The sequence below is a fragment of the Pongo pygmaeus genome, chromosome 7, assembly GCF_028885625.2.
Source record: "Pongo pygmaeus isolate AG05252 chromosome 7, NHGRI_mPonPyg2-v2.0_pri, whole genome shotgun sequence".
Taxonomy (NCBI): Eukaryota; Metazoa; Chordata; class Mammalia; order Primates; family Hominidae; genus Pongo; species Pongo pygmaeus.
This window is the reverse complement of record NC_072380.2, coordinates 130,501,184-130,518,778: the sequence shown is the minus strand read 5'-3', so window position 1 is coordinate 130,518,778 and position 17,595 is coordinate 130,501,184. Positions and strand designations below refer to the sequence as shown.

Sequence of the window (17,595 nt, the reverse complement as noted above, 5' to 3'; positions counted from 1 at the left end):
CTTCGTATGTCTTTTCCCTGACTCTCAGTGCCCTGGGATTGCACCTCAGAGTGAAGCGTTTGCACTTAAGTCTTGCTTCAGGCTCAATATTCTAGAAAACCTGGGCTATGACATGGGCCCATTTTGAGGATTAAATGAGATCATTCCATATCAGGTGCTTAGTCCTATGCCTATTATACATGCACCAAGGGTTCAATAAATGTTAGCTCCTCTTCTGGGAAGCATCATAACGTTATGATTTGTATTATGGGCTCTAAAGTCAAACTTACTTTTGTGTGACTTAAAGCAAGTTGCCTAATCCTCTGTGTCTCGATGCCCCCTTTCAATAAATGGAAAGAGTCATAATATGTAACTAATAAGGTAGCCAAAAAGATCAGATTATATGAGATATATAAATAAATTTACTGAGAAGTGTGGGCACACTGTGGATGCTCAATAAATCAACTATTATTTGTTTTATATAATTATGTGTGTACATTTCTTATGTACCCCCCTCCCCCCCCACCCCCCCCACACACACTACAAGACAGTAAACTTCTTGAGTCTTGGTCATTTCCTAGGCATGTTTGTTTGTTTTTTTTTTTTTTTGAGGTGGAGTTTCGCTCTCGTTGCCTGTCCAGGCTGGAGTGCAATGGCGTGATATTGGCTCACTGCAACCTCCGCCTCCTGAATTCAAGCGATTCTCCTGCCTCAGCCTCCTGAGTAGCTAGAACTACAGGCATGCGCCACCAAGCCTGGCTAATTTTGTGTTTTTAGTAGAGAGGGGGTTTCTCCATGTTAGTCAGGCTGGTCTCAAACTCCCAACCTCAGGTGATCCACCGCCTCAGCCTCCCAAAGTGCTGGGGTTACAGGCGTGAGCCACTGCGCACAGCCAACATGTTTGTTCATTTTAAAGGAGTTGGGCTTTCACATGGTAGCTAAATCTTTCTTAAATGAACTAACAAGGAAAACCCAGTTCACTCAGGTTTAACTTTGTAAGTACATTAGTTTCTCTCATGCTAATCCATTTAAGAAGGTTGTAGAGGCAACATATTTGAAAAAAAGCCTCTCATTTCTGCATGAGAATTCGAAAGTGGATGGCTTATGGGCTTTTTACTTCTGTTGATAAAACAGGTTCAGAAAAAAAGGAAACAGATCCTTTTAAGACCTGTGGTTGGGCAGATGATGTGGAAGAAGCCCTACATCCTCCTCATTCTCCATTTTAAAATCTCTATCTCCATGAATTTAAAAGTAATATGTTTGCTGCTTTGGCTGCAAAATTCTGTTTTGAATTTATAGACCTTGTCTTTGCAGTGTTCCCCTGTGGGCTTAACAAGGGAAAGGTCAGGGCAGTGCTAAGCTGGCAGCTAATGGTTTCTGCGTTAGTCAGTGGACATGTAAACAGTATCAGGAGGATTGCTTCAGGCTGAGAATTCTGAGCACTGTGTCTATGGGGTTGCTGATCACTTTGTGTTTTATTTCAAAAGCCTGAGAAAGAAAACAACAACAACAAAAAACCTGACCCAGTTGACAGATGTGTAGGAGCAACCCCTGAAGCCATGTATGCTACAGATATGTCCCTTGAGCTCTTGGAGATGAGTTAGAGTGGGCACTGTGCATTGATTAAAGTCCTAGGTGTTCTGGTAGCTTCGCAGGCAAAGAAACCGAGTTTGAGATGAGGCCTGCAGATGAGCTGGCTCCTAGGGGTACTCAGATTTGGGGAGACTGCAGCTCTGGCAGCTGGCTAGGTACCTCCCTTTTCCTCTTTCCCTTTGTCTGCAGTGTTAAGTTGCTTCTTTCCCTGGCCTTTGTCTCTTCAAAGTTGATGGCAGGCGTGACTTCAGAGAGGATGTCATCATCATTACTATAACTTCTGGAAGAAGGTGGTGAGCATGTGATTGGCATATGTGTTCCTAAATTCACTTTTGAGATCCTTTCCATTCAGATACAGCCCGGTGGCCAAGGTGCTCTATAGAGTCACACCATCTGGGGGAAAATCCTGGGTCCGTTTTGGGCAAGATACTTAACCTGTGTATCTCAGTTTCCCTCCCCGTAAAATGGGGTTGTTATAAAGATGAAACGTGATGATATATATGAAGGACTTGGAACATATCCTGGCACACAGTAAATGTTCAAAAAATGTTATTCTTATGGTGTCAGCATTCTTATGGTTAGTTCCTCTATGGTACATTCAACACAAAGGTTTAAGTTGTGACTATCACAGGGTAACCTCTCCACCCTCAATTTTTCCAACTGATGCCAAAATCTCCAAAGCCCCCACCACACACACACACACACCACTGTGTGTGCACACGTAGTCCACCTTTCCGTATTCCAGAACTGCCCAAACTTTATGCATATACCACCTTCACAATTTTTCTAAATCCGTGGATCATGTGTGCTATTATTTAATATTTTTTCTTCTTCTTCTTCTCCTTCTCCTTCTTCTTCTCCCTCTTCTTCTTCTTCTTCTTCTTCTTCTTCTTCTTCTTGTTCTTCTTCTCCTCCTCCTCCTCTTTCTCCTCCTTCTCCTCCTTCTTCTCCTTCTTCTTTCTTCTTCTCCTTCTTCTTTCTTCTTCTTCTTCTCTTTTTTTTTTTTTTTTTTTTTTTTTGAGACAGAGTCTCACTCTGTCACCCAGGCTGGAGTGCTGTGGCACCATCTGAGCTCACTGTATCTTCTGCCTCCCGGGTTCAAGTGATTCTCCTGCCTCAGCCTCCCAGGTAGCTAGGACCACAGGCATGCACCACCACACCCGGCTAATTTTTGTATTTTTAGTAGAGTCAGGATTTCACCATGTTGGTCAGGCTGGTCTTGAACTCCTGGCCTCAAGTGATCTACCCACCTCAGCCTCCCAAAATGCTGGGATTACAGTCATAAGCCACCACGCCTGGCCTAATATATTTCTTTAAATCAGTATACTTCTCATTTTAATGAAGTTATTTGTAACTTTAATATTACCTTTGATTGCTGTAGCTGCTAATATATGTGTATATATTTTTTCTAATCTGTGCTAATATATATCTTAATTTGTAAAAGTTTATAATTTGTAAAAGCAGCACTTTCTACAGTGATCTGCTCTCCCCCTGGTTTGTGTCCACACTTGGAATCACTTCTCCATTCATTCACTCTTTCGGTTGGGAAGAGTGGGTGTCAGGATGCAGGTTCTCTCCTTGATGCCTCTGCATCTGCCAAGTCTTGTCTTTAATACTTCATTACTATCTATACCGGGTGAATTCTTTCTGCCCATCAGGGTCCTGCTTAAATGTCACTTCTTCTATGAGGCCTTCATCTGCTCTTCCAGACAGCTAGTTTCTCCATCCTGTGGTCTCCTGGCATTTTTTGTATCAAGCAAAGACTGGTCATCTGCTTCTTGGTCTCCTCTACAGACCATGAACTCTTCAAAGACAGGGAACATGTCTGATTTATCTTTGTACCCTCTTTGGCAAGCAAGATGTCTGCTACACAGTAGGTGCCTACACAGTAGGTATTTGTTGAACAAATACATCTGCATTGGTGGGAAATGAGATTCCTTCGGTGTTGAGGGGTGACATGATAGTAGCACATTCTTTATGCAGGTGAGGATGAGAGAATTGTCCTGAAAACAAGACTCTGAAGTTACCTCTTTCCCTCATTCCCTCCCCACTGCCTACTTCTACTTCCTACCAGGTTATGAGCAGCCGTTTTCTGCCCTACGACAACATCATCACAGACGCCGTGCTCAGCCTTGACGAGGACACCGTGCTTTCAACAACAGAGGTAAGAACCCATGCCTGAGGAGCAGCAGGTGGGCTGTTCAGGCAGTCACCTCATGTTGCACGATGCTAGTGCTCCTTTTAGCCGTGCCTTGGCAGAAGTTGAAAACATTTTTCAAAACTTCCTACAGCGCTGGTTTTAATCAGCCCGATTCCTGTTAGCACCTTGCTGCCACCTGGCACTCTGAGGCGGGCATCTCCCCTTAGTTGTCTCTGCTAATTGGCTCCTCATTTGCATAACTGGGCCTCACCCCTCCTCCCAGGCCTGCCCTCCTTCTTTGTTTTTAAACAGCACAGTTGTGGGCAGGTGCGCAGAACTGAGGGGAAGGGGGAGGGTGCGTGTTCTGCATTATGTTGAAACCATGCTGTCCAGAGGAGACAATCCCATTCCTCTCCACGTATCCTATTGCCTCAGTTAGGAGACTCTATATGGAGCTCTAAAGGCAGCTTTTCTGTCTTGGTTTAAAGAGCTCATTTTCTTTCACCTATACAAGAGCAAACGGTTTCACTTTAAGGTTGTGATGGAGATTCCTATTTCAGATGTTCAGGTAGTTGTGCCAAAAATAAGATTGCCTAAAGAATGCGCGTGGAGGAGAGAGAGAGGAGGAAAGATAGATATGGTAGAAAACCAATTTTTACAACTCGAATGAGTATTGATCTCTGAAACCTTCCTTTAAACCATGCGGGGGACCAAAGACAGCTATGTACAAATGGAGTATATGAGAAATACATTATTAATGGCAACTACTGAAAAGCATGGAGACATAACTACTTATGCCTTTCCCCTACCTGTCTTTTTTCCTTTTTGTTCACAATTATTTTCCTTTTAATGTAAACCTCAGTGTAACCTGCATTTTCCTGGACACCAATGTAGTTCTAATGGCCTGCTGCCCACAGAGCCAGGACTCAGTGTTGGCCTAGGTGAACTCAGTGTCTCCTTCTTGAAATTCCACAGATGCGGCCTGGCGCGGTGGCTCACGCCTGTAATCCCAGCACTTTGGGAGGCTGAGGCAGGCGGATCACAAGGTCAGGAGTTCGAGACCAGCCTGGCCAAAATGGTGAAACCCCGTCTCTACTAAAAATACAAAAATTAGCCAGGCGTGGTCTGGGCCCCTGTAGTCCCAGCTACTCGGGAAGCTGAGGCAGGAGAATCGCTTGAACCTAAGAGGCAGAGGTTACAATGAACTGACATCGTACCATTGCAATCCAGCCTAGGTGACAGAGCGAGACTCCATCTCAAAAAAAAAAAAAAAAAAAAAAAATTCCACAGGTGCTTTCAAGGTGCCATCAGATAGAGTTGCGTAGCATAGGTGTTATTCAAAGGGCAACCTAAATAATCCCAGGACAAAATGTCCTGGACCTCACCTTGTTAAAATGCTTTCTATGCAGCCGAAACTCTATAAATACTTGTTGAATGAGTGGTTGGGCCAAGTTGGGGGGAATGCATGCTTTGGGGATTACAGGTGGACACACCGCCAATTGTGTCATGTGTAGGTTGGCAGGAGGAAGGGATGTTGATAAGCTTAACATTCAAAGGGAAGACAGCTATGGAATACAGGGTACAGGTCACTCTGGCTTGCATTTTTCTGCCACTTTCTGCAAGGGAAGCTGGAACACATTCATTCAACAAGTATTTATTGGAGATTTCTTTGTCCTGGTCTCCATGCCAGGTACTTCAGTTACACAGTTCCAGGCTATATCCATTTGAGTCCTGGCAACAAACTGAATTCGAATCAGATGATTCAAATGAAGGAACTTTGGATTCCTTAGGGAGGTGTAGATGGGGTTAAAAGACCCCTTAAGAGAGAATGAGGCACCTGGTGAGTAATGACAGCAGGAAGCAGCTCCTCCCTTTGACCTGAAGGAGTGAGAGAAGGAACTCCTTCTTTCAAAGGCCCTGAGAGATGGCACTAGGATGGAGAGGCTGCTCTACAAGTGCTATGATCATGGAAGGACGTGGCTACTGCCAGAACTCTAATGGCAAAGGAGAGAGGGAGCAGAGAAGAGATACACTGACCTCTCTCTCTGTCCTGCCTCGATTTTCCTGCTGGTGACTCCCATTGACCTCACCCAACCAGGTGATGCAGTCCATAGGGGTCCATTATCCGAGGGCACAGGGCAGGACAAGAAGAGTGGATAGTGGATTTTGGAGGGCAAACACAGGCAAAGCAGCACACCGCCATGGTGCAACAAATGGTCAAGACAACTACAGCATGTACCTTAATCATCATCCTGTGATCTGAAGTATTGATTCATCCTCTATCTTTCCCTGGGCACAAGGCAATTAGTCTCACTCTAGGATTTGTTTTTCCCTATCCTATGGTGAAATAACTTCCAACTGCTGTGATGCATCCTCATGCTGGTGAATTTCTTTTCAAAGAATAGCAATTCCAACCACTCAATGCATGCTGGGAGGAACATGTGTTGTATGTGAAGTAATTAGAAGTCAACGTGGGTTGAAAATGATATGTAAATCTAAGAGGCTGGCAGTCTGGTTTGCTTTTGCCTGCTGATCAGTGGAGTGGTTGTGTTGCCTAAAATGGTCCTGGGCAAGGATTTCTCTTTTCTCTTTTTTTAGGTGGATAGATGTTGGTTCACTTTTTTTTTCCTCTCTAAGGATCTCAGATTGTTTAAATGTCTCTCTGCAGCATTAAGGATAGATTTTTAAACAGCATCCTATAAAGGGCATTATAGTTGGTTTATAGTTATTTACATTTATCTGGATTGCTTCAGACGCTGCTCAAAAGAAAACAGATGTTGGTTTTTGAGAGAAAGGGCCTTAAACTGACCTTTGCCTTCTTTGATGTGTTAATAATCTGCGTGAAAGCAGAGCTATCGCAGGAATCATAGTTTTATCTGAATTTACTTTTGAGTTCCTTTGAAATGACTTGAAACAGCTTTAAGATAGTAAGAAATTCATGCGACGAGAACACCCCTTTGGGTTCTGTAGTAGTTGCTAGTGCATGTGTTTCCTTTTCAAAGAATGATAGAAAACCCCAAAGAGTGCTGACAGCCAGGCTGATCCTTTGACAACAGGCTGCATAATATACTATCCCATCAGTTGGCGCCATTAGTATTGACCACTAGTGAAAAGGCGTAGGTAATCACAACCTAATTTCAATTTTCTAGCAGATGTTCACCATCCCTTGCTATCTTTTAACTTTGAGATAACATGCTCCCTACCAAGCTTTCTTAATGTCGGTTCCACCACCCGGGTTTTTTCCCTGCTCTGGATTTTTTTTTTTTTTTTTTTTTTTTTGATGGAGTCTTGCTCTGCTGCCCAGGATAGAGGGCAGTGGTACCATCTCGGCTCACTGCAACCTCCGCCTTCTGGATTCAAGCAATTCTCATGCCTCAGCCTCCCCAGTAGCTGGATTTTACTGGCGTGCAACACCATGCCCAGCCAATTTCTATATTTTTAGTAGAGACAGGGTTTCACCATGTTGGCCAAGCTGGTCTCAAACTCCTGACCTCAAGTGATCCTCCCACCTCAGCCTCCCAAAGTGCTGGGATTATAGGCATGAGCCACTGTGCCTGGCCCCCTATAGATGTTATAGTTTTGGGGAACAAGCCATATTTTTAAGTCTTCTTTATCTTAAGATAGGGCAGTGTATTAGGATTTTTCAGGCAAACAGAATCAATAGAATATATATGTATATTTATTTATACACACATACACACATATATATATGTACACATGCACATACATGCATACATACACTGAGAGAGAGATTTATTATGAGTAATTGGCTCACATAATTCTGGGGGCTGGGAAATCCCACGATCTGCCATCTGCAGGCTAGTGACCCAGGAAAGCTACTGGTGTAATTCTAGACAGAGTCCTACAGCCTGAGAACCAGGGAGCCAATGATGTAAATCCCAGTCCAAGGGCAATAGAAGTTCGATGTCCCAGCTCAGCCGGCAGGCAAAAAGAAAAAGGGGAGGAATTCCTCCTTCCTTCACCTTTGTTTTGTATTCAGGCCCTGAATTGACTGGATATTGCCCATCTACACTGGCGAGGGCAGTCTGCTTTACTGAACCTGTGGATTCCAATGTTAGTCTCATCCAGAAACACCCTCACAGACACACCCAGAAATCATCTTTAATCTGGGCACCTCATGGTATACCCACATTGACACATACAATTAACCATCACAGGTCCTGCTTTTGAACCTCTGAGAGGGCAGGACCTGGACTTAGCAGCATCCCTCAGTCCCCCAGCTACTATCACAGCACCAGGACTCAAAATATTTGCGAAACAGATGAAATTTCCATTTGTATTGCTTATCCAGAAGAGATTCGGCAAAGATTACGAGGTGAATCTTAGCCTGTATAAGAGACAAATTGCTTTTAACACTGGAGTAACAGAGCCAAAAGAGAAGTTATGATAAAGTACATAGCACATTTGAAACCAGACTGCCTGAGTTTGAATCTTGGCTCTGCCACTTATTAGCTCAGCAAATTACTTGAACTTATATCTTAGTTTCCCTTTCTGTAAACTGAAGAATGTAAAAGCCCCTGCCTTACAGGGGTACTGTGAGAATGGAATGAGTTAAAATGGATAAGCACCTATAGCTGCACCTGTTGTATTATAAGCATTTCACAATTATAAGCATTATATGATTGTTTGCTGTCACTGTTTTTGTTATTTTTATTTTCTGTTTATTATTTTGATTTACCATTCATCAAATGATCATAGAAATCAGAAGTGAGTTTATGCATTTGAAAACAGATCACTTGCTAACTATAAGTGCTGGTTCATAGCAGGTTCAGAAGTACCTGCTTTGGGCTACTATAAGCACTGGAGAGACATTTTATTTAGCTGCATTTCCTTTAAAATAATTCTGTGGCTTCAGTTGTTCTTGTCCCCACTTATTCTTAGTGATTTTCACTGTTGATGCTTTCTTCTAGTGTCTCTTAAACTGTGCATCTTCAAACCTAAGAAGCCTGAATTATGTTTTCTTTATGATACCTGCTCTGTATTCCTGTTAGAACTTGTAGGGTTTTTTTTAAAGTCATTTCTCTCACTCTTAAGAGGGTGCTTTTATTTTAGGCACTTTGGCTTTGATATATGCTGGGTATGATATATGTTGTATATTCATTCTTTGGATATACATGGGAAATTTCTCATTTATAAAACAGATGTGTTTGTGTCTCATGTGAATCAAGGCACATGCACCTTTGAGGAAGGGGGCAAAGAAGCAACTTCCTTTTCGACTTATGTTTTAACTCGAACAGACTGGATTTTTAAAGGGCATATCAGCAAATTTTTTTCTTCCTTTCATTTCCACACTAATCTGAAGTTTCTTTAACAGAAAACATTAAAATGTGCATAATTATGGGGCAAAATGTCAAGCAGTCAGTTTAATTTGCTGATGAATACATAGAATTAATGTTTCGCCACAGTCCCTGGATTTTGCATTATGAATTAGTGGGGAGAAGGTAATGTTTTGTTGACATTTGTTAACACTGTTGATTGCTTGTTTGGTTTGTGTTCTGCCTGCAGGTGGATTTCGCCTTCACAGTGTGGCAGAGCTTCCCCGAGAGGATTGTGGGGTACCCCGCGCGCAGCCACTTCTGGGATAACTCTAAGGAGCGGTGGGGATACACATCAAAGTGGACGAACGACTACTCCATGGTGTTGACAGGAGCTGCTATTTACCACAAGTGAGGAATCTGGACATGTCTCTTACAGACTTTACATAGCTTTTTATATTGGCTGCCGCATAAATAGGAACTAAGGCCGAATCTTGTTAACAGCATTAAGGAAAATTAGTCTGTATCCCCACTTAAGTTTTGCTAATGTGTCAAATGTATGTTTTTGAAACCAGTGAAACCTCTTGGCATATTTCATTTCCAGAAATTATGGTAGAGTAACATTTTCAGTTGGTCTGAAGTGTGAAAATACACTCAGGGCATATTAGGTAACTGAATATTTAGAATAACAGCAACAAAAGTAAATACCTAAGTCAGCACCCAAGGGCACTGTTCTAGGTGCTTGGGATTCATCATTGAGTAAAGCAGAAAAAATTCCTTGCCAATGCAGGTCTTATATTCTAACAAAGAAAGACAGTCTACATAATAATTCCATAGTTTCTTAAGGAGATAAGTGATATAACAAAAAGACAAAGTATAGAAAAGGATCAAGGGTGCTGAAGGTGGAGATGGGGCAGATTGGGGGTGTCCAGGATGATTCTGATTGGGCAGATGAGATTTGAGCAGAGACTTGAAGGACAGGAAGTCACGAGGATATGTGCGCCAAGAGTGTTGTGGCAGGAGAACAGTGAGAATAAATGCCCTGAGGCAGAATACTGGAGAACCATCGAGGAGACCACTGTGACTGGGTGGAATGGGTGACAGGAAGTCAGAAAAGTCAGGGGGCATGGATGCACGACCTTGATGTCCGTCATGAGGACTTGACTTTTTCTCTAAGTGACAGGGGAGGAGGGCAGGGTTTGAACAGGGAGGAGAAATCTGGCTTTTCTTTTATGCATCCACTATGGATTCTATGTTGAGAAGAGGCTATAACAGACCCAGAGTTGAAGCAGGAAGCCCTATTAGAAGGTGATTGACATTATCTAGGCAAGAGATGGTGGGATCCTGGGACCAGGAAGTGAATGGTGGCCGTGGTAAGTAGTGATCAGATTGTTTTGAAGATGCTTTAGCATGATGCCTAGACAGTCTGGATGTAGAGTTTGATGACTCCAAGTCTTTTGACCTGAAACACTGGAAGATGAGAGGGCTGATCAACAGAGATGAGGAAAACTACAGATGGAACAAGTATGAGGGAAAATATAGAAGTTCAGTCTTGGACATGTTAAGACATCCAAAAGGATATATGGAAAAAGCTCAGGGTTGGAGATACAAATTTGGCAGTTGTTTGCATATATTTGGTCTTTAAAGCCAGGGGACTGGAGTAAGATTGCCAAACTAGTGAGGGTAGGTAGCTAACATTCCCCACTCAACCAGTAACAAAATCCCCGCTCTTCTGTCATAATAAAGGTGAACACACCAATCTTGCCTTAGTCTTTTTAGTAAAGAATAGGGAATTTTGCTCTCTCAGGGATAGCTTGGAAATGCTCAAGGCATAAACATTTAGGCTGACTGATTCTTGGTCTCAAGATTTCACTTCTTGAAAGTTCATTGTTCCTATTGCTTCTGCCACCATCACTCTAAGAATTTGATTCACTCGAATGATTTTTCCTATAAATATATGCTATATGTATATAAATACATTTTAAAAACAGTAGGATGAGAAATAATTCAAATTAATTATGGGTTTTCTATTATGATTGACCACCCCATTAATTCAGATTTTGCTCTAACAGGATTGAAATATATTTGGTTTATAGGGCACAAATATAGAACAGTCTATTGTTGGACTCAGAGTCAAGGGATAATATTGAATACAGTTCTGATTAAGCCAATGATTAAAATTGTTAGCAGCTTTATAATATATAGATCATGTGTAAGTAACTTATCTTGCCATCTAAGTATTTAGTTTTTCTTTCTAACTCACCAGTCTGATATTAGAGTTAGACTGGGCAAGCAATGTCTGTATCTCTGTGCCTTGTTTCCTCATCTGTAAAATGGGAGTAATAATAGAACCTGCCTTGTAGGCTCCTTATGAAGACTAAAATGAAGCATTTCTTGTAAAACACTTTAGAACAATACCTGGTATATAACAAGTACCATACAAGTGATAGTTATCGTCATCATCATCATCATTATCATCACCATTCATGACATGTTTAGGGATTCAAAGAATGGGTATGTGTTTGCTGTCTCAGAAGTCCACTTGTCATCATGTGATACTGGCCCCCTGTGAAACCCATCTTTGATTTTTACAGATATTATCACTACCTGTACTCCCATTACCTGCCAGCCAGCCTGAAGAACATGGTGGACCAATTGGCCAATTGTGAGGACATTCTCATGAACTTCCTGGTGTCTGCTGTGACAAAATTGCCTCCAATCAAAGTGACCCAGAAGAAGCAGTATAAGGAGACAATGATGGGACAGGTAAGTATAGAAGAGCCCTCTTCCCTTGCTTCACTCACTGGTGGTTCAGCCCTAGGTAATGAGGACTCATGTTCCTCTAGGTGTTCCACCCAGGAGCATATAATGAGGAGAAACCAGGAATGAACTACATCAGAAAGCTAGAAAAGAGTGTATGATTGGTGCAGGGATAATTAGGAAGACACAAGTTAAGAGTATCTTTATGCCAAGGATATAAAACTCTCCTATAATCTTTAAGGTGACATGAGAAAGATATGTCTTTAGAGTTTGTCTTAGTCCATTTGGGCTGCTATGACAAAAATACCGTTGACTGGGTGGCTTAAATAACAGACATTTATTTTTCATAGTTCTAGAGGCTGGAGAGTCCCAGATCAAGGCACCAGCAGATTTGGTGCCTGACAAGAGACTGTTTCCTGATTCATAGACAGCCCTCTGCTCATTGTGTCTTCACAGGGCAGAAAGAAGGGCAAGAGAGTTCTCTGGGGTCCCTTTTATAAGAGCACTGCTCCCATTTGTGAGGACTCCATCCTCATGACCTAATCATCCCACAGAGGCCTCACCTGCAAATATCATCACATTGAGAATTAAGCTTCAACATATAAATTTTAGGGGGCACAAACATTCAGCCCTCAGCAGAATTAAAGCCCTACAAGTAACTCATGAAAGTTGATTGTAGGTACCTTATTTAATGTCTAGCAAACCATACACTCTTTAACACCGTTTTCTGGTGCTTGCAGTTGAGTTGAATTGTGTCTTGGTGACATAACAGGAGTCACAATATTCAATTTTCAGTTCTAGAATCAGCATTTAAAATGCAGGCAAGTCAGTTACCTTCTGAAACTCAGTTGGCTCATCTTTAACATGGAAATGGTGAAATCTACCTTACAGGATTGAATAATATGTTTGAAAGCTTTTATAAAAGTGAAGTAAAATATTGTGTTGAGTTATAAAATTTTAGTATTAAAGGTATTTTCAAGGAAATAGAATCCAACATTTTCTTTTTACAAGTAAGAAAACTAGGACCTAGTGAATTTAAGCATATTGCCACAAGTTGCCCAGTAAGTTAGAGACATAATTGGGAATGGAATCCCAGGGTCTGTGGACTCCACTGCTTGTCCTTGTATACCCCAGCATCTTGGTATCAGGTCCACCTGGATATGCTGAATTTCATCTATCTTTATTCATCTTGAGCAGAGCCCCTACTATATGTTAAGAAATCAAAAATCTTAGCCAGGCACAGTGGCTCATACTGATAATCCCAGCATTTTGGGAGGCCGAGGCAGGCAGATCACTTGAGTCCAGGAGTTTGAGACCAGCCTTGCCAGCATGTCGAAACCCCATCTCTACTAAAAATACGAAAAATTAGCCAGTCATGGTGGTGCACGCTTGTAATCCCAGCTTACTCAGGTGGCTGAGGCACGAGAATTGCTTGAAACTGGAAGGCAGAGGTTGCAGTGAGTTGAGATCATGCCACTGCACTCCAGCCTGGGTGACAGAACAAGGCTCTGTCTCAAAACAAAAGAAAAAAAAGAAATAAAAAACGTTAAGAAAGAGCATTAAGATTCACTCACGTTAAATCATGGAGCATCAGACAGGATTGAGGTTAATCTGAATGAACATACTTTAACGTGGTTATATTAGTTCAATTTTGAGGGGCTTTGCATATGCCTTGTTGTAACAGGCATTGGAAAACATATACAAATCTAGCTTTTGCAAAGGAAATCTTAGCTAGGCCTCATGTTAAGCTGATAGTTTTTCATTCACTAAATTTAGTAAGCAAAAATTTAAAGTTTATAAAGAATTTAAAGTTTATAAAAAGTTATTTAGTACTTACTGAGCATGTTACCAGGCACTGTTCTAGGTATTGATTATGATGAAAGAGCTGTCCTTAGCAAAGAGTCTGGCAGAAAATTCTGTTTCCTTCTAATTACAGAAAGAACAGATAAGAGGATTTGTAAAAATTTTTAAGGCTGAGAGAATATTCGAATTCAAGCAAGATGTGTTGTCTATTATGTGCCCAAACATTTTTATTTATATTTTTATTTATCTCTTAAGAATGAGGATACATTCTGAGAAATGCATCATTTGGTGATCTTGTCATTATCCAAACATTATCAAGTGTACTTACACAGCCCTATATGGTACAGCCTACTATACACCTAGGCTGTATGGTATAGCCTATTGCTCCTAGGCTATAACATATATAGCATGTCACTGTACTGAATACTGTAGGCAGTTGTAACACAGTGATAAATATTTGTGTATCTAAATATTTCTAAATACAGAAAAGGTACAATAAAAATATGATATTACAGTATATGGGACAATAGTTACCTATGTGATCCAACATTGGTTGAAATGTCATTATGTGGTGCATGACTGTATATTATCTCATTTAGGGACATGACATTTTAAAAATGTTTTTTACTCAGAGTTCTTCAGAACACTCACTAAGTGGGGAACTCTAGTCATACAAGGCTCCTTAGGGGGTGGATTTGTGCTATTTTCATAGATGAGCCTAATTCTACCAAACAGTATTTCTAGTAATTCATACATCTTTAACAAAAAAATCCAAATTTAACCTTAGGTCTAACTAGGTGTATTCAGGTACTATATTTGCCCCCTTCTTTCCATCATACACATTAATTTATTGAATGTTTGTATGACCAGTAAAGTAAATAGATATCATCCTCTAGGATTAGGCTTTTATTACATAAGAAAGGCATCTTTTCTAATAGATGTTGGTTGACTCAGAATAAATGTTAACATCTGGAAGCAAAACGATACCTGAATGATCCAACTGAACTTAAAAAAAATTTTTTTGAATAAGAATGAGTGTAAACTCTAGACAGTATTTCTAGTTGTATATATGAGTATTTTGCCTGGGTACAGCACCCTTTGGGAATGAGTGGGCCAATCAAAAATGGCCCACAGGCCGGGCACAGTGGCTCATGCCTATAATCCCAGCATTTTGGGAGGCCAAAGCAGGCGGATTGCTTGAGCTCAGGAGTTCAGGACCAGCCTGGGCAAAATGGCAAAACCTCATCTCTACTAAAAATACAAAAATTAGCCATACATGGTGGTGTGCACCTGTAATCCCAGATACTTGGGAGGCTGAGGCACAAGAATCACTTGAACCCAGGTGGTGGAGGTTGCAGTGAGCCGAGATTATGCCACCACACTCCAGCCTGGGTGACAGAGTGAGACTCTGCCTTAAAAAAAAAAAAATGGCCCACAAACTCATATCCATTTAGGGTCAAAAGAAGTTACATTTGGGACTGTCTACTCTGATATGAACTCAACCAGTCAGCTCCATTTGATATCTTTCTCTGATTTATCAAGTAGAGTTCCCCTCATATAAAGGCTGAAGAATAAAGCTTGAGTTCTGCCCCCCTCTAGCCTTGAACAAATAACTCTAACTTTCTTGAACTTGCTTCCTCAGCTATAAAATGGGGATGTTATTACCTGGGTAGATACTTCACCAGATTGTTGTGAGATTCAAATGAACTCCATGAAAACACTTTACAAATAGTGTTTTGTTGTTATTCTGCTGTTCAGAGATAACTTGACATTTGTGTTTATCTTCAATGTTATTTTCGAGCATGTTGACACTATGATTTTAAAGTGACTCTTACTGATTCTCACACTAAAATGTATCTTCCCACGAAAGTATTTTTCTAAAACTGTGAGTACAACAAATACACTGAACACACGTGCATACATATACATCATTAAAGACTTGCCTGTTGACATAAATGGGCTTGTGGGGATTTCCCCCATAATTGGGCAGCCCATCTTTTCCATATTTCATAAAAACAGGGATTGAAAGACAATGTGCTTAGTCATTCTACTTAAATTTCAGCACTCCAGTCATTTAAGGCATTCTTTTTAAATCAAATGCCAATCATTTGCATGATCTAAAAATACTTAACCAACTTCAGGGGCAACACAGAGAGCTAAAAACATGGTAGCCATCTTTTCTATTTGTCGAGAGTTAATCTTTATTCTGGGTGAGCAGTGATTCTTTGGAGGGCTGATTGCCCTTTAAAAAGTAACCTTTGGGGGTTTTAGTCGAGTGGGAAAGCCAACAATTCTTGGGTTAAGAGAAGAACAGAATTTTGAGATTTTAGTATAAAGTTAGTCATACAGCAACATGCCCTATATACCACTGAATCTCCCCTTCTCATCCTCATGGAGTCACATCAATGGGGAGGCTACAGAAGAGAAAATGGAGTTTTAGATGCTGCATAACACTAGCCTTGAGTGACGTGTAAAAGGCACTATTTTGTTCTTCTTCAACTATATATGTGAATTTTTAACAAAGGATTTAGTAGGACCCTTCTAAAGGTAAAGAGATAGTAGAAGGAAGGAAGTGATGGATAGAGAGAAAGATAGACTTCTAAAAGTTGGTTTGTATTTCTAAATCAACTACATAAACAGGAAGGATTTAGAAAACTCTTTGAAAGCAGAAACACATCGTTAATCTTAGTACTTGGTCCCAAGTGCAAAGAGAGGTTTTAGATTGAGTCACTGTAGTAGTTGAGCTTCAGTTGCTAAGTCGTGGACTGACCAGAGAATTAGTCAATAAATTATAGAGAATTAAAGTCAACATGAATCTTTGTTTTTGTGCTTTTAACACTGAGGAACGTAGCATACCTTGGGAAAAACCAGTATCAGCGATGGCATTTTCAGCAGGTGCACAGATGGTGAGACTTGGTGGCCAGGCCAGACCCCGAGCTCTGCTGCTTGCTTATTTGCCTGACTCCATTTTCTGCAATGTTTCCATCTCACCTTGCACTTCTCTCATCATTATCCTTGTTTCTCTCCTTCTCCCTAGACTTCTCGGGCTTCCCGTTGGGCTGACCCTGACCACTTTGCCCAGCGACAGAGCTGCATGAATACGTTTGCCAGCTGGTTTGGCTACATGCCGCTGATCCACTCTCAGATGAGGCTCGACCCCGTCCTCTTTAAAGACCAGGTCTCTATTTTGAGGAAGAAATACCGAGACATTGAGCGACTTTGAGGAATCTGGCCGAGTGAGGGAGGGGAAGCGAGAAGGGACAGGGGTCAAGCTGTTCTCTCTTCCCAGTGCAGATCCACTCATCAGCAGAGCCAGATTGTGCCAACTATCCAAAAACTTAGATGAGCAGAATGACAAAAAAAAAAAAAAAAAAAAAGGCCAATGAGAACTCAACTCCTGGCTCCTGGGACTGCACCAGACTGCTCCAAACTCACCTCACTGGCTTCTGTGTCCCAAGACTAGGTTGTGTACAGTTTAATTATGGAACATTAAATAATTATTTTTGAAATGATTGCTATGCAGGTTTAAACTTTTTTAATGATCAAAACTATTAAAAACCAGAGTTCTTTGTTTAATCAAAATTGTGTTGGTTGTGAATATTTCAAAGCTGCTATTCCTTTTCCCACAGACATCATTGTCATGCCATGTAGGGTGCCCTGCAGTTTCAAAAGCTCAAACTTCATGGAAAACACAATAAGTCACTCTACCCATTATCAAGAAATAACTGAGCATAAGTTGTAACTTCGTTATTCAACTTTGCCAGTGCAAATTGTTTTCCACTTCGAATCTTCACATCCACTTGAACTTTTATCTCTAAAATGTCGCTGCATGAAAGAAATTATTACGACTTCCAGGTGGGCAGTTCTAACTGAAATCTCTATGTTTGAGATAGATACATATGATAATCGTTTTTCATTGGGGGGTGGGGGGAATTAGTACTAAGAAAATACTAGTATAATTAAGAAATGTTCAGTTTGCACAAAGAACTATCCAGATAACCCACCAGCATGTTAGTGAGATGGAAATACAGACCCACAACAGTA

At 41.1% G+C, this 17,595-nt stretch overlaps 1 protein-coding gene across 1 annotated transcript in view; it reads left to right on the top strand.

The window, feature by feature from the left end:
• The window catches only part of EXT1 (exostosin glycosyltransferase 1), a 315,513-nt gene extending 298,380 nt beyond the window's left edge, over positions 1 to 17,133 (top strand). The window contains exons 8-11 of the mRNA XM_054497453.2: positions 3,647 to 3,736; positions 9,239 to 9,399; positions 11,583 to 11,754; positions 16,589 to 17,133. Coding sequence (XP_054353428.1) covers positions 3,647 to 3,736; positions 9,239 to 9,399; positions 11,583 to 11,754; positions 16,589 to 16,774 — 609 coding nt within the window. The 3' untranslated portion in view covers positions 16,775 to 17,133. The remainder of the gene's footprint in view (positions 1 to 3,646; positions 3,737 to 9,238; positions 9,400 to 11,582; positions 11,755 to 16,588) is intronic.
• The last annotated feature ends 462 nt before the right edge of the window (positions 17,134 to 17,595 follow it).